This window comes from Cebidichthys violaceus, unplaced genomic scaffold, assembly GCF_023349555.1.
Source record: "Cebidichthys violaceus isolate CVI_PGR_0920_01 unplaced genomic scaffold, fCebVio1.0.p SCAF_6, whole genome shotgun sequence".
In the NCBI taxonomy this organism is placed as follows: domain Eukaryota; kingdom Metazoa; phylum Chordata; class Actinopteri; order Perciformes; family Stichaeidae; genus Cebidichthys; species Cebidichthys violaceus.
Window position 1 is genome coordinate 1995887 of NW_027176816.1, and position 25422 is coordinate 2021308.

A 25422-nucleotide genomic window follows, 5' to 3' on the forward strand; every position below is an offset into this window, starting at 1 on the left:
GTAGCCATTGGTTTTGGTAAACCACTGCACATTATTCTAGACAAAATACTATCATGTAAACCATTCCTTGTAAAACTTACTGTCATTTGTCTAGTGGGTGACCAGTTTCTAATTTGACTACGTAGGACTATAGGCTTAAAACAGCAAAGGGAGGAGCTCTGTTTCAAACAACAATGGCATTAAGTTATGAAAACAAAGCTTCCCTTTATAGCAAGCTGGATTAGAGTATGATAAATAAAATAAACAACTATAATAACTAAACATATTTGTCCTGTGTAAGATTTTCTTACTGCTAGCATAATGCTATAAATATGAAAATACCAGTAACAAGATGATAAGGAAAACGTGATAAGAACCGGCTTACCAGAGAAGTTGTCATGCAGTTCATGTGAGAGGAGGCAGCCCAACTGCAATTTAGTTGACATGATGCAGACTACAATGAATTGCACGCTGGATCCAGCAGGTGTTGCACAACAGTAGTATGGTGACATCTAGTGGCTTTGTGGTAGATTAACCCAAATAGATATTTTGGGCATTTCGATTTACACAGTGGTTTGTGCGATTTTATAGGCAAAACCATTTCCTGTATGGTTGATTTGACTTCCTGGCTCAGGAGCCAATGGGCAAGGTAGGGAAGGACATGAGGAAGCTGCCTACATCTGAGTAAAGTGGGCCTCAGCCTATTTGGGTTCTTCTCGGATGTCTCTCCTCTCTCTTCCTCCCAACAACTGGTTTGGTGAAGGTTTTATGTTTTGTTTGCACCCATCACAAACTACACTCCGTCACATGGTGTATTCATTACTAACCTACCTGATAAACATGATTATTGATATTTTACCTTCAGTTTACAATGAACTTCATTTGTTTTGCTGTTTTTGTCACTGACTTTTGAACAGCTTGTGTGCAAAGACAAGTGACCGAGTTAAATAGCTATCTCAAATGTGGAAGAACAAGTCAAACTATAATGTGTGTTGCCATATTGAAAGTGCAGTTTTCTTAGTTGCTGACAAATGTACTTATGAAACCAATGTTTTAAGGGGGGTTTCAATGACACCCTGAGGTAAATGTGGCCTAAGTGTCTCATGTGTGTTCAGGACATAACAGCGTGCAAAAGTATTTCTGTGGCCCACAATGTACCGACAGGAAGCTATGTCACCATAGTCCACCTCTACAGCTTCCTGAGTGTTGTTAAGATTTCACGCTCTTACTTTAAACATCAAAATGAGAACACTGTGTCTGATTTTGCTTTTTCATGGTGAGTGGACTATTTACAACTTGTATTATTGATACTAATACTCCTTTTATTTACTCTAAAAGTTTTAAAAAAGAAAATAATTTTGGAAAATGAGAAATATAATCTCCATTTAAGGGGGCAGTTTTTTGTGCAAATATCTGTTTAACAACGTTTACCTGTAATTTTATTAATAATTCAAACTTGATTAGTAACTTGAAAAGTAGATTAAAAACGTCACACTTAAGTAAGCGCATGTTATATTCGTAACACAACGTATACACTGGAGTAACCACTGTGCCATATTTACATGCAAATATGCATGATTTTGGGATATGCATTTTATCATGTTATAGTCTTACAACGTGCAGTCATTCTTAAAAAATAAATGCATGGAAAGTATTTACATGTGCAAATGTTATTTCACATGGGAAATTTCTGTTTAATTTAAAGTAACTGAAAACCAATATGTGATGCCAACCCACATGCACTTTGAATTAACAATAGGTGACCCATTGTTGTTTTTACATGTTTTGCAAAGCTTATTAAGGTTAAGGTTAATATCAAAAATTTGGTAAAAAAATAACAATGAAATCCTTTAAATTGAAAGTTGATTTTATTGTGGAACAGCCTGAAGCAAGATATTTTATCTGACTGCTGTGGCTGTGAGCGGTTTCATTCTGATTGGACTCTTGTCTTACAGCAAGTCTTCAGCTCCAGTGTGATAAAAGCTACATCACAGCACATATTGGAAGTGAACTCATTCTAATCTGCAATTACAACACAAACCGATTCCTGTACAGTAAAAAGTACTGGTGTCGAGGGAACTCTAGAAACACCTGTGAGATTTTGGTAGATTCAGATAGGAAAACTCAAAACACACGCAGGTCTCACATAATAGATGCAAGAAGAAGAGGGCTGTTTGTGAAAGTCACGGATCTCCAATTTGACGACGCTGGAGTGTATTGGGTTGGGATCGACACAATATCTGCTGACATCATGACATCGGTTAATGTGGTCATCACTGAAGGTACGATTAAATCAGAATCACAATATCAGAAACACATTCTCACAACCTAACTCCGCGAATACCGATGCTTGGTCAGTGGCCCTAATCCACAACTGTGAGGTAACCCTCTGACGTCATTTTGGACATGTCAACAACGACGTGTCTCCACTTGTTGTGTTAGTTGTTCTGAGCATTTAATAATGCCGTGGGTGGGTTTACATTGGAGGGTAGTTCGTTGGTATTAGATGCCGACTGGCGCTGACCAATCGTCAGTATTTGACGAGCTCAAATTGAGACCAGGTAGTCAGAAACATTGCTTATGAAAATGTATTTCTATATAATGTCAAGCTGAATTCGAATATATTGCGGTCTACTTTTTTTTTGCCAGTTCCAGTATCTAAGCCGAGGCTTCAGCCCTTGAGCTCTCTGGCGGACAGGCTGACATGCTGGGGGAAGCCAGTGACGGTGCGCTGTGGTTGTACACAGGGCACAGGCGTTGGTTACGTCTGGTACCAACGCACACACCACGACGAGTTTTTGCTCCACCGCTCGTCCGACTTGCACCTAGAATGTGGCGCAGTACAGAAGGACAGCGATTATTACTGTGTTGCCAGGAATGACATCAGCAGTCAGGAGAGTGATGTCCTCTCTGTGCAGGTGCTGATGCCTGCAGACCGCAGCTGTATCTATGTCGTTACTATGCAGGGTAAGCACAGACGTGATGTTGTATTCTCGCCAAAGCAAGAATTAGTAACAGTAACTGTGAAGCCTATGTTTATATAACTTTATTTTAGTTTTTTGATTATTCTAAAAATGTTTATTGCTATCTATACTGTGTATTGTTTATATAATGAATTAAAGCGCCAGTGTGTTGGGTTTGACTTTAGTGACTCTTAGTGGCCGTATTTAAAAAGACACTGTAGCAAACAGCAGTGCATACCAACCCTTCCCCTAATCAACCTCCCATATGACCTATGACACATACGTGACACATACAGGACACCAGTTTACAATGGGATTGTTTTATATCAGAAATTATAATACAAAATCATACAGAAAGGGTCTTTAGATATGAATGTAATACATTATAAAGATAGGCTTTACAGAATGGACTGATAGGATCTGATCTGTTAAAACTGTTGTGAAATCCTTATTGCACAAAGTACAAACTCATGAAAGAATTCCATTGTAATGTTATTTTTGATCATCAGGCCAACCCTTGTATGACTGTGATGACAGAATGAGCACCACCACTGCCACGACTCCACCTCTGACTACCTGGCAAGCTACCATGAAAATCCACTCTGACACAAGAAACAGGTCTTTACCAATCAATCACACTGGTCAAGATCCGTTTTTCAGCAGGTTAGACTACAACACTGTACTACATGTTTTAGATTAATTCATTAAAGGTTCTCTATTCGATATTCAGAGCATATAGCAGCAAACAACTATTTGCTATGGAAAAATATAGCCAGGCCGTCCGTTGCGTGCCTTTTTGTGCATGTGAGCGTGCCTCAATAACAACCTAACCGCTCTGCATTGTGCTCATGCAGTGGTAATGGATGATTCTGTGGACACGATGAAGTGTAGCACCCACCCTCCTCAGATAAACACTGTTGGCTGTTGCTGTGGTTTGCACTCTTAGCACTTTTATCATTGTTAGCTTCAAGCCGCCAACTCAGCCGATGCTATGTTGAGAGTTGCTGAGAGGCAATAAATATGCTCTGAATTGTGTCTTTAGCACCTTTAATATATCTTTAAATGGATCCTCAAAGTGAAAAACAGTCACTAATCAAATCTTTGTTTTCACAGGGCATGGACAGGAGTGCCATTATGGTATACGCTGCTGCGTTGGGGTTTTTTTGTGTCCATATTGATATTTTTGTTTGCAGTACTCAAAGGAACCAAAGTAAGACACAAAAGTGCCAAAAGGAAGAGGAGGGTTTGTAGCAGGCCAATACCCCAGTTGGCTCATTGACCTCATTTTTACAGCAGTAGTTCTTTGGAAGTCATATCAGCTCATGTGCCATTGGTTTGTGGTTTTATTTATTTTTACCATATGGTTCTTTTATAACACGTGAGGATTTGTGAAGAGTCTCGGTCGTAACGTTGAAGTTTATCACAAATACATTTTACAAGTCCTCTGAGGCCCTTGCTTGCCTTCACAAGAGGTGAAAAAAGAGGAATGATCTTTGACCACATGTTCATGCTCAATTACTAGGTTACTGTGATAATATTGTATTTGTTACATAATATTAGAATGGAATAGTTTAAATAAAGGCAAAGCTGGAAAGATGACCATGACTATTGATGAAGAAGGAGACCAGTTGTTGCTCAGCTGTGAACATTCCTAATGTGTTAATGTTAATTTACTTTGATCAGATCAAGCAAATGCAGTTAGCCTGAGTGTTTATTTTCATTCCATTCTTCCATGTAAAGCTGTCATACAATAGAACGTTAGGAAACAGGGGGCGTGTTTCAGGCGTGTTTCAGGCCCTGTACTTTTTACAGCAGAAAGCCAAACCCACATATCCTGACCACAAACAGCAGCATCATCTCCATAATGTTTCAAACTAGGTCCTAATGACGTCCATGCAGTAGCACTGACTTCTAGTACGTTGGCTTTATGTTGATACATGAGTGTGATTTGAGAGACAATCCAATGAAAGTGTGTGTGTAATTAGAAATGTAAATAAAGCTGTTGTTGTTGCAGATTCTGTTTCACTTAATGTAAACCAGTTACCGGTTCCATCTAGAGTCTGTACATGTTATGAGTGATGCAGTCTTATGTACACAAGGATAGTTTTTCAGAATCTAAAGAAATGCAAATTCCTCTATCCACATAGAAAAGGTAGAGAAACATATTGGCCAGTGGCCTGGAGTCTCCACCCATCCATTGTCAGTGCTAGAAGCTGCAGGTCCCTACGTCAGTACTGACATTGGAACATTCTCAAACTAATTAAAAATAGCAGATAAAAATAGAGAAAAGGTAACATTTTATAAAAAGGCCAACAACTTAAAATCAGTAGGAAGTACATCACTTCCTCATGTTGACCCTGCCAGGGTTGGGTCCATCATGCTATGAATGCCTTGTTACCATTGAAAGGATGGCGGCTTGTGACTGGCCATGAGAAGAAGCATGACCCCATGGGGTTCACAGGAGAGGTCAAAGTATTTCTGATAAGGAGTAGCATTTACTACATTTATTTTAGAGATCTTTACATATTCTTTTACAAAATATGTTGCTAGGGCAACAGCTTTGGTTCAAGTTTACTTCCAGTTAGTTACTAACTTACTGCATTAATGAACAATGCAACAGGAAATACAAAGGGGCCCTTTTAAAATGTGTATGTCCACCGCTCTGTAGACTACAAACTCCACTTTGTATACTCCACTTTATTTATTTTTTAAACTTTAGTTACTTTGCAGGATGATATCATTAATCAAAAATATAAATGAATGAACTAATTATGATATTATTAAAGGTTAAGTGGAAATCAGCTCGACCTTTACCAACAACAACATAGCGTACACATCAATGCATCAATAATTATAATCCAGTAATGTCATAGCATTAGTCAGAAATGGGCCATATTGCATAATTTTGACAAAGCTAACACTTTAGTCCAACTTTTATTTAAGAGTTTGAATGTGATTGTGTGATTTTGAATTGTATTTTTAAACAGTAAAGAAATTATCGGCATTAAAAAAAGTGCGTTTGTATTGTTGGGAGTTTTGATGAACTCGTCCTAAATCGTGATCCATAACTTTGTCTCGTCAATATTTCAGTTCCATGCGCTCACATTTGGTAAACATGGACTGTATGGTTGTGAAATTGAGGATGTGCCGTGCGTCACTGATTCAAAGTCCAAGTCTGTTTCTGACAAAGAGTCACAGGCAGCCGTCAGGACGGAACCCAAATTCACCATTGTGGATCAGGGTAAATCAAATCCGACGATCCGATGTTTTTAACAAGCTGCACTACGAACTTAACTGAAAACGGAACGGGGACACCGCTCAAACTAGTCTAATGCAATGTATCACATGCGTGATGTAGTAGTTTCACGAGCTGTTACAGTGGCATCTTTGTAATTTTCATTTTTAAACATATTCCGAATTTGCCAGTCGAAACTGTAGCTGCAGACAAGTTGTGAATTACCTCTGTAAGATTAGTTATATAAGCAGTGTCACGCTAATTGGTTAATATCGATATATTTTTAATGGAGTTTGACGTGACGTTTTCTTAAATAGGCGACACAGACTATAAGCGACTATGCATCGTTATTTGTGATGTTGGGAATTTGAACTTAAACTGAATCTATATTGAGGTTTTAGTTCGATGTAAGTAGAGTAACTCGCTGTTATTGATAACTTGCATGTGTGTAATTGGCTTGAATGGAATCGGCGCTATCATGAACCATGTTAACCAAGTTATTATTTGTCTTTGACACAAAGCTCGTTGACTTCAGTCAGACTTTCCAGATCCCGTCATGAGTGTCGCTTACTTCTTACTACTGAGCAGTCTTGGCCTTGCCATGAACACTCAAGGTGAGTAGAGCGGATAACCTTAAACCATACTCTGTGTGATGATTATACACAAGCTGGTGTTTATCTTGTCCTCACGTCTACTGTTAATTTCTCTCTCTCTTTCTTTACTTTTCATTACAGCTCAAGACTGCTCCGTACCAGTAGGAGGAGACAACATGGGATTGAAGGGTCGTTTGCAAACGTTCCCAAATGGAGCCCAAGTTTCTTTTGCCTGTAATGTTGGCTACAGATCCACAGGAGGGTCTCCAAGCATTACTTGTACTGATGGCAGTTGGAGTCCTGTGAAGCTGAAATGCGAGAGTGAATATCAGCACTTTATTTTTACATTCAAATTCATAATAACAATATTTAACAACAAGTTTAATAGATTAATGAGTCATTTGGGAGTAACATGTTCTTCTTCTTTCAGTAAGCAACTGTGGCCGTGCTGGAAAAGTGGTGAATGGAAATATTGATTACTCTGAAGGGACAGAATTTGGCACTAAACTAGTGGTGACCTGCAACACTGGGTTAGTAACAAACTCATTACTCTGATGGCTCATCTTCAGAAAAATAGTTTTTTAAATATTGTGAAATTTAACTATCTAAAATGTCATCACCCATTATGTTTCAAAATCCAAAAAGTTATTCTAATCAATGTGGATGTTCAGTAGAGCTTATCAGTCAGTGTTGTCAAGCTAAATTAAAGGGCTAACACTGATCCTTCTTGACATGTGTTGTCCGAAGTCAAACTGTATTTATTTTATTTTTTTTCCTTCTCTAATTAGTTACAGATTGGTTGGCAGAAGTCAAATCTTTTGTGGAGTCCAAGGGTGGATGAGCAGGTTGCCTGAATGTGAAGGTTGGTATCTCTGTGTGTTAATACAGGGCACATGACGAAATATAAACTCTGTTTCTATTTCCATTCTAATAGATGTCACTTTTATTTTGCAGTGGTGACTTGTAAGCCGCCATATCCGGTAGTGGCTGTCACTTTCAGTCCAATCAAAGAAATTTATGACTTCCTAGAAGTTGTACAGTTCTATTGTCAAAACGATTACACACTCAATGGATCAAAATCATTATCATGTTCAGAGGATGGAACATTTAAGCCTGCTTTTCCAACATGTATCATGAAGTGTTTTTACTTTTTCCCCCCCAACCCTTTTTCAACAGTTTCCCCAGTGTAAATTCAGCTGTGACAGATAAACTCACACACTGTGGATGTGGACAAGCTGCTGTTTAGTATTAAGTTGTCTTGTCCTCACGTCTATTGTTAATCTCTCCCTTTGCTTTTCCTTATAGTTCAAGACTGCTCCGTACCAGTATTAGGAGACAACATGGGATTGAAGGGCGCTGACATTCTTTCGCAAACGTTCCCAAATGGGCTCCAAGTTTCTTTTGCCTGTAATAGTGGCTACAGATCCGCAGGAGGGTCTCCAAGCATTACTTGTACTGATGGCAGGTGGAGTTCTGTGAGGCTGAAATGCGAGAGTGAGTATCAGCACTTTATTTTTACATTCAAATTCATAATAACAATATTTAACAACAAGTTTAAAGTGGCATTATTATTGTTTGTATGTCTGGTAGATAATGTTTAACCAACCTTCTGGATGAATAGATTAATGAGTCATTTGGGAGTAACATGTTTTTCTTCTTTCAGAGAGGAACTGTGGCTCTGCTGGAGAAGTGGTGAATGGAGATATTGATTACTCTGAAGGGACAGAATTTGGCGCTAAACTAGTGGTGACCTGCAACCCTGGGTTAGTAATAAACTCATTACTCTGATGGCTCATCTTCAGAAAATTAGTTTTTAAAATATAATTGTGAAATCTAACTAACTAAAATGTCAGCACCCATTATGTTTCAAAATCAAACAAGTTATTCTAATCAATGTGGATGTTCAGTAGAGCTTATCAGTCAGTGTTGTCAAGCTAAATTAAAGGGCTAACACTGATCCTTCTTGACATGTGTTGTCCGAAGTCAAACTATCTTTTTTTTTCTTCTTTTTTTCTTCTCTAATTAGTTACAGATTGGTTGGCAGAAGTCAAATCATTTGTGGAGCCAAAGGGTGGCTGGACAGGTTGCCTGAATGTGAAGGTTGGTATCTCTGTGTGTTAATACAGGGCACATGACAAAATATAAACTCTGTTTCTATTTCCATTCTAATAGATGTCACTTTTATTTTGCAGTGGTGACTTGTAATCCACCAAATTCGGTAGTGACTTGTCACTTTCAGTCCAATCAAAGAATCCTATGACTTCCTACAAGTTGTACAGTTCTATTGTCAAAATGATTATACACTCATGGATCAAAATCATGATCATTCTTATTGTATCAGATAATTTGTGATATAAACTCACACACTGTGGAGAAGGTTATTTTGTGCAATTGTATTCATTTTTATTTAAAATGTTCTTTGCCTGCAGTGGTTCAATGCGACGATCCTGTTGTAGAAAATGCTACCAGGGATGATGGTTCTCTGCCCCCTTACAATTACACGTCTATGGTGACTTATAAGTGCATATCTGGATATGCTATGGAAGGAGAACACACCCAAACATGTGGAATAGACGGTCAGTGGCTACCTGGACTTCCAACATGTGAACGTAAGTCATAAATGAAAAGTACTGCTTTGTTTAGGTCTGTCAAGAAAAGTCAACCTGTTACATTTGACCACTGATGGTTTTATACTAATCCAGATGCCATTGCATTCTGTTATGCGATCAGCTTAATCACATAATGTTCTACATACTTAGCTGTCTGTCTTTTTCCTTTTTGATCACGTTGACGTTCCCTGATTAAGGTCTAGGGGATGAGGGGAGTGACAGTGTAAATACCTCAGGGAAAAAGAGTCATGGGCAACGGATGGATAAACAAAATAGTGATTTATTAATGATAAACTGAAATGTTTACAAGGCAACAACTGAAAACGACTTTATTGAAAAAGGAAAGCGACACCAATTAACAGCAGTAATAGTTCAACTCAAAACACCACAATAGGAAACGCACTCATGGGTCAGGCTATCATCACTAGCACACACGGCTTGAGCAGAGGACACACACACACACACACACACACACACACACACACACACACACACACACACATCTTGAACTGCCACCTGGCCCACTGGAGGTTGTCCGTCTGAATCCATCGGCCTCGTAACCACCATGGCAGTAATCAACGATTGAGCCCAGCTGCGTACGCTCACACGCTGCAGCTACTAGCCAGGGAAAAGGGTGGCACCTGAATGGAGACTGGGGAGAGATGGAGCAGAGAGAAAACACAGCACGTAATAATTACATTTAGTTTTTTTCCCCCCTTTGCTCGTTGGTTAAATTACGTGTTAAAAGTCAGTAAGTTGCACTACTGTTTTTAAAAAACGGTTTCCACAATTGTTTTTGCTCTCACTCAAATGCACCTTTTATTGATGCTATGAAATTACTGCATACAAAATGCTGCATTAAAATCACTTGCAAGTCTATTACCACACATCCTCTCGTGGCCTGTGGTGTTTCTCGAGAACCGCTCAAACAAACAACTTCACTCTCAACACTGCAGCTCTTTGGTCCAGATCAATAGTTGTTTCACACACCCAAGTCTTGACTTACCAAACTCTGGTGAAATACACTGGTTCATGAGGAAAAAGCACCAGGGCCCGACTTAAGCGTTAGGTAAGGTAGGCTCCCTGAGCTCTCGTCACTTTTTACCCAGCCGTCCAATCACAGTGGAAGAGGGGAGGGACAAATAGCCTACCACAAAGACCTGATCAGATGTGTTTTATTATGAGTATGTTATGATATTATTGTTTCCAATTGGTTGGTACTAGCTTATGTGAATACATTTCATATTTTGTTTTACAAGAAGAAAAGATTATTCAATTTTAATATTAAAAATATGAAGAAATAGTTTTATTTTTTTATTTCATATTTTGTTAGATACGTGCACAATATGACTGGGATGTGATCTAAAAGGGTTGAAAAGGCATTTCCCTTTCTTTTTTTAATTCCCTAATTAGTTACATATTGGTTGGCAAAAGTCAAATAATTTGTTCATCAACCCTTAGACTCCACAGGTTGCCTGAATGTGAAGGTTGGTATCTCTGTGTGTTAATACAGGGCACATGACGAAATATAAACTCTATTTCTATTTCCATTCTAATAGATGTCACTTTTATTTTGCAGTGGTGACTTGTAAGCCGCCATATCCGGTAGTGGCTGTCACTTTCAGTCCAATCAAAGAATCCTATAACTTCCTACAAGTTGTACAGTTCTATTGTCAAAACGATTACACACTCAATGGATCAAAATCATTATCATGTTCAGAGGATGGAACATTTAAGCCTGCTTTTCCAACATGTATCATTAAGTGTTTTTACTTTTTTTCTTTCTCAACATCTTCCCCAGTGTAAATTCAGCTGTGACAGATAAACTCACATACTGTGTGGAGAAGGTTATTTTGGGCAATTGTATTAACTTCTATTTAAAATGTTCTTTGCCTGCAGTGGTTCAATGCGAAGAACCCGTTATAGAAAATGCTGCCTGGGATGAGGGTTCTCTGCCCCCTTACAATTACACGTCTACGGTGACTTTCAAGTGCAAATCTGGATATACTATGAAAGGAGAACACACCCAAACATGTGGAATAGACAGTCAGTGGTCACCTGGACTTCCAACATGTGAATGTAAGTCATAAATGAAAAGTACTGCTTTGTTTAGGTCTGTCAAGAAAAGTCAACCTGTTACATTTGACCACTGATGGTTTTATACTAATCCAGATGCCATTGCATTCTGTTATGCGATCAGCTTAATCACATAATGTTCTACATACTTAGCTGTCTGTCTTTTTCCTTTTTGATCACGTTTACGTTCCCTGATTAAGGTCTAGGGGATGAGGGGAGTGACAGTGTAAATAACTCAGGGAAAAAGAGTCATGGGCAACGGATGGATAAACAAAATAGTGATTTATTAATGATAAACTGAAATGTTTACAGCTTACAAATGTTTTTTTTTTTGTTGATATGTTCATGTGAGATACAGTAGATGGACTGGATGTTTTGTTAATCTTTTGTCTGTACATCTCTACTTCAGCTGATCTTGGCCTGGCTTGACCCACCTGGTAAGTCCTCAAAGTAATCTCTTGTAAATTAAATTAATTAGTGTTTTAACAGTTACAGATCAGCATTGTAGTTTAAGCAAAACCACTGTTTGACACAATTATGTCCTTATTCATTGTTTTTTGTTTTGTTTTTACAGGCAACAATGGAAATTAATTTCTGACCTACTTGATGAACATGATTACTGATATGCTACCTTCAGTTTATAATGAACTTCATTTGCTTAAAATTAATTTTGCTGTTTTTGTCACTGACTTTTGAATAGCTTGTGACAAAGTAAAAACCCAGTCCAAAGACAAGTGACCGAGTTAAATAGCTATTTCAAATGTGGAAGAACAAGTCAAACTATAATGTGTGTTGCCATATTGAAAGTGCAGTTTTCTTAGTTGATGAGAAATTCACTTATGAAACCAGTGTTTTAAGGGGGGTTTCAATGACACCCTGAGGTAAATGTGGCCTAAGTGTCTCATGTGTGTTCAGGACATAACAGCGTGCAAAAGTATTTCTGTGTCCAACAATGTACCGACAGGAAGCTATGTCACCATAGTCCACCTCTACAGCTTCCTGAGTGCTGTTAAGATTTCACTCTCTTACTTTAAACATCAAAATGAGAACACTGTGTCTGATTTTGCTTTTTCATGGTGAGTGGACTATTTACAACTTGTATTATTGATACTAATACTCCTTTCATTTATTCTAAAAGTTCTAAAAAAGAAAATAATTTTGGAAAATGAGAAATATAATCTCCATTTAAGGGGGCAGTTTTTTGTGCAAATATCTGTTTAACAACGTTTACCTGTAATTTTATTAATAATTCAAACTTGATTAGTAACTTGAAAAGTAGATTAAAAACGTCACACTTAAGTAAGCGCATGTTATATTCGTAACACAACGTATACACTGGAGTAACCACTGTGCCATATTTACATGCAAATACAGTATATGCATGATTTTGGGATATGCATTTTATCATGTTATAGTCTTACAACGTGCAGTCATTCTTAAAAAATAAATGCATGGAAAGTATTTACATGTACAAATGTTATTTCGCATGGGAAATTTCTGTTTAATTTAAAGTAACTGAAAACCAATATGTGATGCCAACCCACATGCACTTTGAATTAACAATAGGTGACCCATTGTTGTTTTTACATGTTTGGCAAAGCTTACAAGGTTAATATCAAAAATTTGGTAAAAAAATAACAATGAAATCCTTTAAATTGAAAGTTGATTTTATTGTGGAACAGCCTGAAGCAAGATATTTTATCTGACTGCTGTGGCTGTGAGCGGTTTCATTCTGATTGGACTCTTGTCTTACAGCAAGTCTTCAGCTCCAGTGTGATAAAAGCTACATCACAGCACATATTGGAGGTGAACTCATTCTAATCTGCAATTACGACACAATCCGATTCCCGTACAGTAAAAAGTACTGGTGTCGAGGGAACTCTAGAAACACCTGTGAGATTTTGGTAGATTCAGATAGGAAAACTCAAAACACACGCAGGTCTCACATAATAGATGCAAGAAGAAGAGGGCTGTTTGTGAAAGTCACGGATCTCCAATTTGACGACGCTGGAGTGTATTGGGTTGGGATCGACACAATATCTGCTGACATCATGACATCGGTTAATGTGGTCATCACTGAAGGTACGATTAAATCAGAATCACAATATCAGAAACACATTCTCACAACCTAACTCCGCGAATACCGACGCTTGGTCAGTGGCCCTAATCCACAACTGTGAGGTAACCCTCTGACGTCATTTTGGACATGTCAACAACGACGTGTCTCCACTTGTTGTGTCAGTTGTTCTGAGCATTTAATAATGCTGTGGGTGGGTTTACATTGGAGGGTAGTTCGTTGGTATTAGATGCCGACTGGCGCTGACCAATCGTCAGTATTTGACGAGCTCAAATTGAGACCAGGTAGTCAGAAACATTGCTTATGAAAATGTATTTCTATATAATGTCAAGCTGAATTCGAATATATTGCGGTCTACTTTTTTTTTGCCAGTTCCAGTATCTAAGCCGAGGCTTCAGCCCTTGAGCTCTCTGGCGGACAGGCTGACATGCTGGGGGAAGCCAGTGACGGTGCGCTGTGGTTGTACACAGGGCACAGGCGTTGGTTACGTCTGGTACCAACGCACACACCACGACGAGTTTTTGCTCCACCGCTCGTCCGACTTGCACCTAGAATGTGGCGCAGTACAGAAGGACAGCGATTATTACTGTGTTGCCAGGAATGACATCAGCAGTCAGGAGAGTGATGTCCTCTCTGTGCAGGTGCTGATGCCTGCAGACCGCAGCTGTATCTATGTCGTTACTATGCAGGGTAAGCACAGACGTGATGTTGTATTCTCGCCAAAGCAAGAATTAGTAACAGTAACTGTGAAGCCTATGTTTATATAACTTTATTTTAGTTTTTTGATTATTCTAAAAATGTTTATTGCTATCTATACTGTGTATTGTTTATATAATGAATTAAAGCGCCAGTGTGTTGGGTTTGACTTTAGTGACTCTTAGTGGCCGTATTTAAAAAGACACTGTAGCAAACAGCAGTGCATACCAACCCTTCCCCTAATCAACCTCCCATATGACCTATGACACATACGTGACACATACAGGACACCAGTTTACAATGGGATTGTTTTATATCAGAAATTATAATACAAAAACATACAGAAAGGGTCTTTAGATATGAATGTAATACATTATAAAGATAGGCTTTACAGAATGGACTGATAGGATCTGATCTGTTAAAACTGTTGTGAAATCCTTATTGCACAAAGTACAAGCTCATGAAAGAATTCCATTGTAATGTTATTTTTGATCATCAGGCCAACCCTTGTATGACTGTGACGACAGAATGAGCACCACCACTGCCACGACTCCACCTCTGACTACCTGGCAAGCTACCATGAAAATCCACTCTGACACAAGAAACAGGTCTTTACCAATCAATCACACTGGTCAAGATCCGTTTTTCAGCAGGTTAGACTACAACACTGTACTACATGTTTTAGATTAATTCATTAAAGGTTCTCTATTCGATATTCAGAGCATATAGCAGCAAACAACTATTTGCTATGGAAAAATATAGCCAGGCCGTCCGTTGCGTGCCTTTTTGTGCATGTGAGCGTGCCTCAATAACAACCTAACCGCTCTGCATTGTGCTCATGCAGTGGTAATGGATGATTATGCGGTCACGACTGACAACATTGTTGCAGAATTGTAGTAACCACCCTTCGGAGCTAATATGACTTCCAAAGAACTACTTCTGTAAAAATGAGGTCAATGAGCCAACTGGGGTATTGGCCTGCTACAAACCCTCCTCTTCCTTTTGGCACTTTTGTGTCTTACTTTGGTTCCTTTGAGTACTGCAAACAAAATTATCAATATGGACACAAAAGAACCCCAACGCAGCAACGTATCGCAAAAGTGTGTGTGTAATATCTAATTATACACACACTTTCATTGGACTGTCTCTCAAATCACACTCATGTATCAACATAAAGCCAACGTACTAGAAGTCAGTGCTACTGCATGGACGTCATTAGGACCTAGTTTGAAACATTATGGCGATGATGCTGCTGTTTGTGGTCAGGATATGTGGGTTTGGCTTTCTGCTGTAAAAAGTACAGGGCCTGAAACACGCCTGAAACACGCAGCCTGTTTCCTAACGTTCTATTTTATGACAGCTTTACATGGAAGAATGGAATGAAAATAAACACTCAGGCTAACTGCATTTGCTTGATCTGATCAAAGTAAATTAACATTAACACATTAGGAATGTTCACAACAGCGCAACAACTGGTCTCCTTCTTCATCAATAGTCATGGTCATCTTTTCCAGCTGGCATTGAAAAAGTTTTTGTTTGACATTGGTTTGTAGTTTTATTTCTTTTATAACACGTGAGGATTTGTGAAGAGTCTCGGTCATAACGTTGAAGTTTATCACAAATACATTTTACAAGTCCTCTGAGGCCCTTGCTTGCCTTCACAAGAGGTGAAAAAAGAGGAATGATCTTTGACCACATGTTCATGCTCAATTACTAGGTTACTATGATAATGTTGTATTTGTTACAAAATATTAGAATGGAATAGTTTAAATAAAGGCAAAGCTGGAAAGATGACCATGACTATTGATGAAGAAGGAGACCAGTTGTTGCTCTGCTGTGAACATTCCTAATGTGTTAATGTTAATTTACTTTGATCAGATCAAGCAAATGCAGTTAGCCTGAGTGTTTATTTTCATTCCATTCTTCCATGTAAAGCTGTCAAACAATAGAACGTTAGGAAACAGGCTGCGTGTTTCAGGCGTGTTTCAGGCCCTGTACTTTTTACAGCAGAAAGCCAAACCCACATATCCTGACCACAAACAGCAGCATCATCTCCATAATGTTTCAAACTAGGTCCTAATGACGTCCATGCAGTAGCACTGACTTCTAGTACATTGGCTTTATGTTGATACATGAGTGTGATTTGAGAGACAATCCAATGAAAGTGTGTGTGTAATTAGAAATGTAAATAAAGCTGTTGTTGCAGATTCTGTTTCACTTAATGTAAACCAGTTACCGGTTCCATCTAGAGTCTGTACATGTTATGAGTGATGCAGTCTTATGTACACAAGGATAGTTTTTCAGAATCTAAAGAAATGCAAATTCCTCTATCCACATAGAAAAGGTAGAGAAACATATTGGCCAGTGGCCTGGAGTCTCCACCCATCCATTGTCAGTGCTAGAAGCTGCAGGTCCCTACGTCAGTACTGACATTGGAACATTCTCAAACTAATTAAAAATAGCAGATAAAAATAGAGAAAAGGTAACATTTTATAAAAAGGCCAACAACTTAAAATCAGTAGGAAGTACATCACTTCCTCATGTTGACCCTGCCAGGGTTGGGTCCATCATGCTATGAATGCCTTGTTACCATTGAAAGGATGGCGGCTTGTGACTGGCCATGAGAAGAAGCATGACCCCATGGGGTTCACAGGAGAGGTCAAAGTATTTCTGATAAGGAGTAGCATTTACTACATTTATTTTAGAGATCTTTACATATTCTTTTACAAAATATGTTGCTAGGGCAACAGCTTTGGTTCAAGTTTACTTCCAGTTAGTTACTAACTTACTGCATTAATGAACAATGCAACAGGAAATACAAAGGGGCCCTTTTAAAATGTGTATGTCCACCGCTCTGTAGACTACAAACTCCACTTTGTATACTCCACTTTATTTATTTTTTAAACTTTAGTTACTTTGCAGGATGATATCATTAATCAAAAATATAAATGAATGAACTAATTATGATATTATTAAAGGTTAAGTGGAAATCAGCTCGACCTTTACCAACAACAACATAGCGTACACATCAATGCATCAATAATTATAATCCAGTAATGTCATAGCATTAGTCAGAAATGGGCCATATTGCATAATTTTGACAAAGCTAACACCGTAGTCCAACTTTTATTTAAGAGTTTGAATGTGATTGTGTGATTTTGAATTGTATTTTTAAACAGTAAAGAAATTATCGGCATTAAAAAAAGTGCGTTTGTATTGTTGGGAGTTTTGATGAACTCGTCCTAAATCGTGATCCATAACTTTGTCTCGTCAATATTTCAGTTCCATGCGCTCACATTTGGTAAACATGGACTGTATGGTTGTGAAATTGAGGATGTGCCGTGCGTCACTGATTCAAAGTCCAGGTCTGTTTCTGACAAAGAGTCACAGGCAGCCGTCAGGACGGAACCCAAATTCACCATTGTGGATCAGGGTAAATCAAATCCGACGATCCGATGTTTTTAACAAGCTGCACTACGAACTTAACTGAAAACGGAACGGGGACACCGCTCAAACTAGTCTAATGCAATGTATCACATGCGTGATGTAGTAGTTTCACGAGCTGTTACAGTGGCATCTTTGTAATTTTCATTTTTAAACATATTCCGAATTTGCCAGTCGAAACTGTAGCTGCAGACAAGTTGTGAATTATCTCTGTAAGATTAGTCATATAAGCAGTGTCACGCTAATTGGTTAATATCGATATATATTTTTAATGGAGTTTGACGTGACGTTTTCTTAAATAGGCGACACAGACTATAAGCGACTATGCATCGTTATTTGTGATGTTGGGAATTTGAACTTAAACTGAATCTATATTGAGGTTTTAGTTCGATGTAAGTAGAGTAACTCGCTGTTATTGATAACTTGCATGTGTGTAATTGGCTTGAATGGAATCGGCGCTATCATGAACCATGTTAACCAAGTTATTATTTGTATTTGTCACAAAGCTCGTTGACTTCAGTCAGACTTTCCAGATCCCGTCATGAGTGTCGCTTACTTCTTACTACTGAGCAGTCTTGGCCTTGCCATGAACACTCAAGGTGAGTAGAGCGGATAACCTTAAACCATACTCTGTGTGATGATTATACACAAGCTGGTGTTTATCTTGTCCTCACGTCTACTGTTAATTTCTCTCTCTCTTTCTTTACTTTTCATTACAGCTCAAGACTGCTCCGTACCAGTAGGAGGAGACAACATGGGATTGAAGGGTCGTTTGCAAACGTTCCCAAATGGAGCCCAAGTTTCTTTTGCCTGTAATGTTGGCTACAGATCCACAGGAGGGTCTCCAAGCATTACTTGTACTGATGGCAGTTGGAGTCCTGTGAAGCTGAAATGCGAGAGTGAATATCAGCACTTTATTTTTACATTCAAATTCATAATAACAATATTTAACAACAAGTTTAATAGATTAATGAGTCATGTTCTTCTTCTTTCAGTAAGCAACTGTGGCCGTGCTGGAAAAGTGGTGAATGGAAATATTGATTACTCTGAAGGGACAGAATTTGGCACTAAACTAGTGGTGACCTGCAACACTGGGTTAGTAACAAACTCATTACTCTGATGGCTCATCTTCAGAAAAATAGTTTTTTAAATATTGTGAAATTTAACTATCTAAAATGTCATCACCCATTATGTTTCAAAATCCAAAAAGTTATTCTAATCAATGTGGATGTTCAGTAGAGCTTATCAGTCAGTGTTGTCAAGCTAAATTAAAGGGCTAACACTGATCCTTCTTGACATGTGTTGTCCGAAGTCAAACTGTATTTATTTTATTTTTTTTCCTTCTCTAATTAGTTACAGATTGGTTGGCAGAAGTCAAATCTTTTGTGGAGTCCAAGGGTGGATGAGTAGGTTGCCTGAATGTGAAGGTTGGTATCTCTGTGTGTTAATACAGGGCACATGACGAAATATAAACTCTGTTTCTATTTCCATTCTAATAGATGTCACTTTTATTTTGCAGTGGTGACTTGTAAGCCGCCATATCCGGTAGTGGCTGTCACTTTCAGTCCAATCAAAGAAATTTATGACTTCCTAGAAGTTGTACAGTTCTATTGTCAAAACGATTACACACTCAATGGATCAAAATCATTATCATGTTCAGAGGATGGAACATTTAAGCCTGCTTTTCCAACATGTATCATGAAGTGTTTTTACTTTTTCCCCCCCAACCCTTTTTCAACAGTTTCCCCAGTGTAAATTCAGCTGTGACAGATAAACTCACACACTGTGGATGTGGACAAGCTGCTGTTTAGTATTAAGTTGTCTTGTCCTCACGTCTATTGTTAATCTCTCCCTTTGTTTTTCCTTATAGTTCAAGACTGCTCCGTACCAGTATTAGGAGACAACATGGGATTGAAGGGCGCTGACATTCTTTCGCAAACGTTCCCAAATGGGCTCCAAGTTTCTTTTGCCTGTAATAGTGGCTACAGATCCGCAGGAGGGTCTCCAAGCATTACTTGTACTGATGGCAGGTGGAGTTCTGTGAGGCTGAAATGCGAGAGTGAGTATCAGCACTTTATTTTTACATTCAAATTCATAATAACAATATTTAACAACAAGTTTAAAGTGGCATTATTATTGTTTGTATGTCTGGTAGATAATGTTTAACCAACCTTCTGGATGAATAGATTAATGAGTCATTTGGGAGTAACATGTTTTTCTTCTTTCAGAGAGGAACTGTGGCTCTGCTGGAGAAGTGGTGAATGGAGATATTGATTACTCTGAAGGGACAGAATTTGGCGCTAAACTAGTGGTGACCTGCAACCCTGGGTTAGTAATAAACTCATTACTCTGATGGCTCATCTTCAGAAAATTAGTTTTTAAAATATAATTGTGAAATCTAACTAACTAAAATGTCAGCACCCATTATGTTTCAAAATCAAACAAGTTATTCTAATCAATGTGGATGTTCAGTAGAGCTTATCAGTCAGTGTTGTCAAGCTAAATTAAAGGGCTAACACTGATCCTTCTTGACATGTGTTGTCCGAAGTCAAACTATCTTTTTTTTTCTTCTTTTTTTCTTCTCTAATTAGTTACAGATTGGTTGGCAGAAGTCAAATCATTTGTGGAGCCAAAGGGTGGCTGGACAGGTTGCCTGAATGTGAAGGTTGGTATCTCTGTGTGTTAATACAGGTCACATGACAAAATATAAACTCTGTTTCTATTTCCATTCTAATAGATGTCACTTTTATTTTGCAGTGGTGACTTGTAATCCACCAAATTCGGTAGTGACTTGTCACTTTCAGTCCAATCAAAGAATCCTATGACTTCCTACAAGTTGTACAGTTCTATTGTCAAAATGATTATACACTCAATGGATCAAAATCATGATCATTCTTATTGTATCAGATAATTTGTGATATAAACTCACACACTGTGGAGAAGGTTATTTTGTGCAATTGTATTCATTTTTATTTAAAATGTTCTTTGCCTGCAGTGGTTCAATGCGACGATCCTGTTGTAGAAAATGCTACCAGGGATGATGGTTCTCTGCCCCCTTACAATTACACGTCTATGGTGACTTATAAGTGCATATCTGGATATGCTATGGAAGGAGAACACACCCAAACATGTGGAATAGACGGTCAGTGGCTACCTGGACTTCCAACATGTGAACGTAAGTCATAAATGAAAAGTACTGCTTTGTTTAGGTCTGTCAAGAAAAGTCAACCTGTTACATTTGACCACTGATGGTTTTATACTAATCCAGATGCCATTGCATTCTGTTATGCGATCAGCTTAATCACATAATGTTCTACATACTTAGCTGTCTGTCTTTTTCCTTTTTGATCACGTTGACGTTCCCTGATTAAGGTCTAGGGGATGAGGGGAGTGACAGTGTAAATACCTCAGGGAAAAAGAGTCATGGGCAACGGATGGATAAACAAAATAGTGATTTATTAATGATAAACTGAAATGTTTACAAGGCAACAACTGAAAACGACTTTATTGAAAAAGGAAAGCGACACCAATTAACAGCAGTAATAGTTCAACTCAAAACACCACAATAGGAAACGCACTCATGGGTCAGGCTATCATCACTAGCACACACGGCTTGAGCAGAGGACACACACACACACACACACACACACACACACACACACACACACACACACATCTTGAACTGCCACCTGGCCCACTGGAGGTTGTCCGTCTGAATCCATCGGCCTCGTAACCACCATGGCAGTAATCAACGATTGAGCCCAGCTGCGTACGCTCACACGCTGCAGCTACTAGCCAGGGAAAAGGGTGGCACCTGAATGGAGACTGGGGAGAGATGGAGCAGAGAGAAAACACAGCACGTAATAATTACATTTAGATTTTTTCCCCCCTTTGCTCGTTGGTTAAATTACGTGTTAAAAGTCAGTAAGTTGCACTACTGTTTTTAAAAAACGGTTTCCACAATTGTTTTTGCTCTCACTCAAATGCACCTTTTATTGATGCTATGAAATTACTGCATACAAAATGCTGCATTAAAATCACTTGCAAGTCTATTACCACACATCCTCTCGTGGCCTGTGGTGTTTCTCGAGAACCGCTCAAACAAACAACTTCACTCTCAACACTGCAGCTCTTTGGTCCAGATCAATAGTTGTTTCACACACCCAAGTCTTGACTTACCAAACTCTGGTGAAATACACTGGTTCATGAGGAAAAAGCACCAGGGCCCGACTTAAGCGTTAGGTAAGGTAGGCTCCCTGAGCTCTCGTCACTTTTTACCCAGCCGTCCAATCACAGTGGAAGAGGGGAGGGACAAATAGCCTACCACAAAGACCTGATCAGATGTGTTTTATTATGAGTATGTTATGATATTATTGTTTCCAATTGGTTGGTACTAGCTTATGTAAATACATTTCATATTTTGTTTTACAAGAAGAAAAGATTATTCAATTTTAATATTAAAAATATGAAGAAATTGTTTTATTTTTTTATTTCATATTTTGTTAGATACGTGCACAATATGACTGGGATGTGATCTAAAAGGGTTGAAAAGGCATTTCCCTTTCTTTTTTTAATTCCCTAATTAGTTACATATTGGTTGGCAAAAGTCAAATAATTTGTTCATCAACCCTTAGACTCCACAGGTTGCCTGAATGTGAAGGTTGGTATCTCTGTGTGTTAATACAGGGCACATGACGAAATATAAACTCTATTTCTATTTCCATTCTAATAGATGTCACTTTTATTTTGCAGTGGTGACTTGTAAGCCGCCATATCCGGTAGTGGCTGTCACTTTCAGTCCAATCAAAGAATCCTATAACTTCCTACAAGTTGTACAGTTCTATTGTCAAAACGATTACACACTCAATGGATCAAAATCATTATCATGTTCAGAGGATGGAACATTTAAGCCTGCTTTTCCAACATGTATCAGTAAGTGTTTTTACTTTTTTTCTTTCTCAACATCTTCCCCAGTGTAAATTCAGCTGTGACAGATAAACTCACATACTGTGTGGAGAAGGTTATTTTGGGCAATTGTATTAACTTCTATTTAAAATGTTCTTTGCCTGCAGTGGTTCAATGCGAAGAACCCGTTATAGAAAATGCTGCCTGGGATGAGGGTTCTCTGCCCCCTTACAATTACACGTCTACGGTGACTTTCAAGTGCAAATCTGGATATACTATGAAAGGAGAACACACCCAAACATGTGGAATAGACAGTCAGTGGTCACCTGGACTTCCAACATGTGAATGTAAGTCATAAATGAAAAGTACTGCTTTGTTTAGGTCTGTCAAGAAAAGTCAACCTGTTACATTTGACCACTGATGGTTTTATACTAATCCAGATGCCATTGCATTCTGTTATGCGATCAGCTTAATCACATAATGTTCTACATACTTAGCTGTCTGTCTTTTTCCTTTTTGATCACGTTTACGTTCCCTGATTAAGGTCTAGGGGATGAGGGGAGTGACAGTGTAAATAACTCAGGGAAAAAGAGTCATGGGCAACGGATGAATAAACAAAATAGTGATTTATTAATGATAAACTGAAATGTTTACAGCTTACAAATGTTGTTTTTTTTTGTTGATATGTTCATGTGAGATACAGTAGATGGACTGGATGTTTTGTTAATCTTTTGTCTGTACATCTCTACTTCAGCTGATCTTGGCCTGGCTTGACCCACCTGGTAAGTCCTCAAAGTAATCTCTTGTAAATTAAATTAATTAGTGTTTTAACAGTTACAGATCAGCATTGTAGTTTAAGCAAAACCACTGTTTGACACAATTATGTCCTTATTCATTGTTTTTTGTTTTGTTTTTACAGGCAACAATGGAAATTAATTTCTGACCTACTTGATGAACATGATTACTGATATGCTACCTTCAGTTTATAATGAACTTCATTTGCTTAAAATTAATTTTGCTGTTTTTGTCACTGACTTTTGAATAGCTTGTGACAAAGTAAAAACCCAGTCCAAAGACAAGTGACCGAGTTAAATAGCTATCTCAAATGTGGAAGAACAAGTCAAACTATAATGTGTGTTGCCATATTGAAAGTGCAGTTTTCTTAGTTGATGAGAAATTCACTTATGAAACCAGTGTTTTAAGGGGGGTTTCAATGACACCCTGAGGTAAATGTGGCCTAAGTGTCTCATGTGTGTTCAGGACATAACAGCGTGCAAAAGTATTTCTGTGTCCAACAATGTACCGACAGGAAGCTATGTCACCATAGTCCACCTCTACAGCTTCCTGAGTGCTGTTAAGATTTCACTCTCTTACTTTAAACATCAAAATGAGAACACTGTGTCTGATTTTGCTTTTTCATGGTGAGTGGACTATTTACAACTTGTATTATTGATACTAATACTCCTTTCATTTATTCTAAAAGTTCTAAAAAAGAAAATAATTTTGGAAAATGAGAAATATAATCTCCATTTAAGGGGGCAGTTTTTTGTGCAAATATCTGTTTAACAACGTTTACCTGTAATTTTATTAATAATTCAAACTTGATTAGTAACTTGAAAAGTAGATTAAAAACGTCACACTTAAGTAAGCGCATGTTATATTCGTAACACAACGTATACACTGGAGTAACCACTGTGCCATATTTACATGCAAATACAGTATATGCATGATTTTGGGATATGCATTTTATCATGTTATAGTCTTACAACGTGCAGTCATTCTTAAAAAATAAATGCATGGAAAGTATTTACATGTACAAATGTTATTTCACATGGGAAATTTCTGTTTAATTTAAAGTAACTGAAAACCAATATGTGATGCCAACCCACATGCACTTTGAATTAACAATAGGTGACCCATTGTTGTTTTTACATGTTTGGCAAAGCTTATTAAGGTTAATATCAAAAATTTGGTAAAAAAATAACAATGAAATCCTTTAAATTGAAAGTTGATTTTATTGTGGAACAGCCTGAAGCAAGATATTTTATCTGACTGCTGTGGCTGTGAGCGGTTTCATTCTGATTGGACTCTTGTCTTACAGCAAGTCTTCAGCTCCAGTGTGATAAAAGCTACATCACAGCACATATTGGAGGTGAACTCATTCTAATCTGCAATTACAACACAAACCGATTCCTGTACAGTAAAAAGTACTGGTGTCGAGGGAACTCTAGAAACACCTGTGAGATTTTGGTAGATTCAGATAGGAAAACTCAAAACACACGCAGGTCTCACATAATAGATGCAAGAAGAAGAGGGCTGTTTGTGAAAGTCACGGATCTCCAATTTGACGACGCTGGAGTGTATTGGGTTGGGATCGACACAATATCTGCTGACATCATGACATCGGTTAATGTGGTCATCACTGAAGGTACGATTAAATCAGAATCACAATATCAGAAACACATTCTCACAACCTAACTCCGCGAATACCGACGCTTGGTCAGTGGCCCTAATCCACAACTGTGAGGTAACCCTCTGACGTCATTTTGGACATGTCAACAACGACGTGTCTCCACTTGTTGTGTCAGTTGTTCTGAGCATTTAATAATGCCGTGGGTGGGTTTACATTGGAGGGTAGTTCGTTGGTATTAGATGCCGACTGGCGCTGACCAATCGTCAGTATTTGACAAGCTCAAATTGAGACCAGGTAGTCAGAAACATTGCTTATGAAAATGTATTTCTATATAATGTCAAGCTGAATTCGAATATATTGCGGTCTACTTTTTTTTTGCCAGTTCCAGTATCTAAGCCGAGGCTTCAGCCCTTGAGCTCTCTGGCGGACAGG

The 25422-nt window shown here is 38.3% G+C and overlaps 3 protein-coding genes across 8 annotated transcripts; all 3 read left to right on the plus strand.

Annotated features, from left to right (window-relative positions):
* The first annotated feature begins 1144 nt into the window (after positions 1-1144).
* Positions 1145-4957, plus strand: LOC137889027 (uncharacterized). 2 transcript variants are annotated; one of them, XM_068732597.1, is made up of 5 exons: positions 1145-1255; positions 1935-2261; positions 2629-2946; positions 3452-3605; positions 4056-4957. In XM_068732597.1, the coding sequence occupies exons 1-5, from the start codon at positions 1222-1224 to the stop codon at positions 4219-4221; spliced, it is 999 nt and encodes a 332-aa protein (XP_068588698.1). In that variant the 5' UTR covers positions 1145-1221; the 3' UTR covers positions 4222-4957. The 2 variants fall into 2 exon arrangements, with proteins under 2 accessions (XP_068588698.1, XP_068588699.1); XM_068732598.1 differs by having other exon boundaries at positions 3452-3560.
* A 1063-nt stretch (positions 4958-6020) lies between these two features.
* Positions 6021-12916, plus strand: LOC137889024 (membrane cofactor protein-like). Of its 3 annotated transcripts, XM_068732592.1 has the most exons (12): positions 6021-6183; positions 6713-6791; positions 6912-7091; positions 7201-7300; positions 7559-7632; positions 8076-8264; positions 8434-8533; positions 8797-8870; positions 9200-9379; positions 11279-11458; positions 11865-11892; positions 12030-12916. In XM_068732592.1, exons 1-11 carry the CDS (start codon positions 6037-6039, stop codon positions 11882-11884), a joined length of 1323 nt encoding a protein of 440 aa, XP_068588693.1. In that variant the 5' UTR covers positions 6021-6036; the 3' UTR covers positions 11885-11892; positions 12030-12916. The 3 variants fall into 3 exon arrangements, with proteins under 3 accessions (XP_068588693.1, XP_068588692.1, XP_068588694.1); XM_068732591.1 differs by lacking the exons at positions 11279-11458; positions 11865-11892; positions 12030-12916 and adding an exon at positions 10959-11264; XM_068732593.1 differs by lacking the exons at positions 11279-11458; positions 11865-11892; positions 12030-12916 and adding an exon at positions 10959-11260 and having other exon boundaries at positions 6092-6183; positions 6699-6791.
* Positions 12917-17593: 4677 nt separating this feature from the next.
* Positions 17594-24383, plus strand: LOC137889025 (membrane cofactor protein-like). 3 transcript variants are annotated; one of them, XM_068732594.1, is made up of 13 exons: positions 17594-17661; positions 18179-18271; positions 18392-18571; positions 18668-18767; positions 19026-19099; positions 19543-19731; positions 19901-20000; positions 20264-20337; positions 20668-20847; positions 22425-22604; positions 22745-22924; positions 23332-23359; positions 23497-24383. In XM_068732594.1, exons 2-12 carry the CDS (start codon positions 18214-18216, stop codon positions 23349-23351), a joined length of 1335 nt encoding a protein of 444 aa, XP_068588695.1. In that variant the 5' UTR covers positions 17594-17661; positions 18179-18213; the 3' UTR covers positions 23352-23359; positions 23497-24383. The 3 variants fall into 3 exon arrangements, with proteins under 3 accessions (XP_068588695.1, XP_068588697.1, XP_068588696.1); XM_068732595.1 differs by having other exon boundaries at positions 17627-17661; positions 18193-18271; XM_068732596.1 differs by lacking the exon at positions 22425-22604.
* Positions 24384-25422: the final 1039 nt, after the last annotated feature.

What these genes read in the sequence shown, in the direction of transcription:
- LOC137889024 (XM_068732591.1), top strand. Translation starts at nt 6,037, where the DNA reads ATGCGCTCACATTTGGTAAACATGGACTGTATGGTTGTGAAATTGAGG. An exon ending in ATTCACCATTGTGGATCAGG is followed by an intron (nt 6,184 to 6,712) that starts GTAAATCAAATC and finishes CGTTGACTTCAG; the next exon opens with TCAGACTTTCCAGATCCCGT. An exon ending in TGGACTTCCAACATGTGAAC is followed by an intron (nt 9,380 to 10,958) that starts GTAAGTCATAAA and finishes TTTATTTTGCAG; the next exon opens with TGGTGACTTGTAAGCCGCCA.
- LOC137889025 (XM_068732594.1), top strand. Translation starts at nt 18,214, where the DNA reads ATGAGTGTCGCTTACTTCTTACTACTGAGCAGTCTTGGCCTTGCCATG. An exon ending in TGTGAAGCTGAAATGCGAGA is followed by an intron (nt 18,572 to 18,667) that starts GTGAATATCAGC and finishes TTCTTCTTTCAG; the next exon opens with TAAGCAACTGTGGCCGTGCT. An exon ending in CAGGTTGCCTGAATGTGAAG is followed by an intron (nt 20,338 to 20,667) that starts GTTGGTATCTCT and finishes CTTTGCCTGCAG; the next exon opens with TGGTTCAATGCGACGATCCT.
- LOC137889027 (XM_068732597.1), top strand. Translation starts at nt 1,222, where the DNA reads ATGAGAACACTGTGTCTGATTTTGCTTTTTCATG. An exon ending in TCTGATTTTGCTTTTTCATG is followed by an intron (nt 1,256 to 1,934) that starts GTGAGTGGACTA and finishes CTTGTCTTACAG; the next exon opens with CAAGTCTTCAGCTCCAGTGT. An exon ending in CAAGATCCGTTTTTCAGCAG is followed by an intron (nt 3,606 to 4,055) that starts GTTAGACTACAA and finishes TTGTTTTCACAG; the next exon opens with GGCATGGACAGGAGTGCCAT.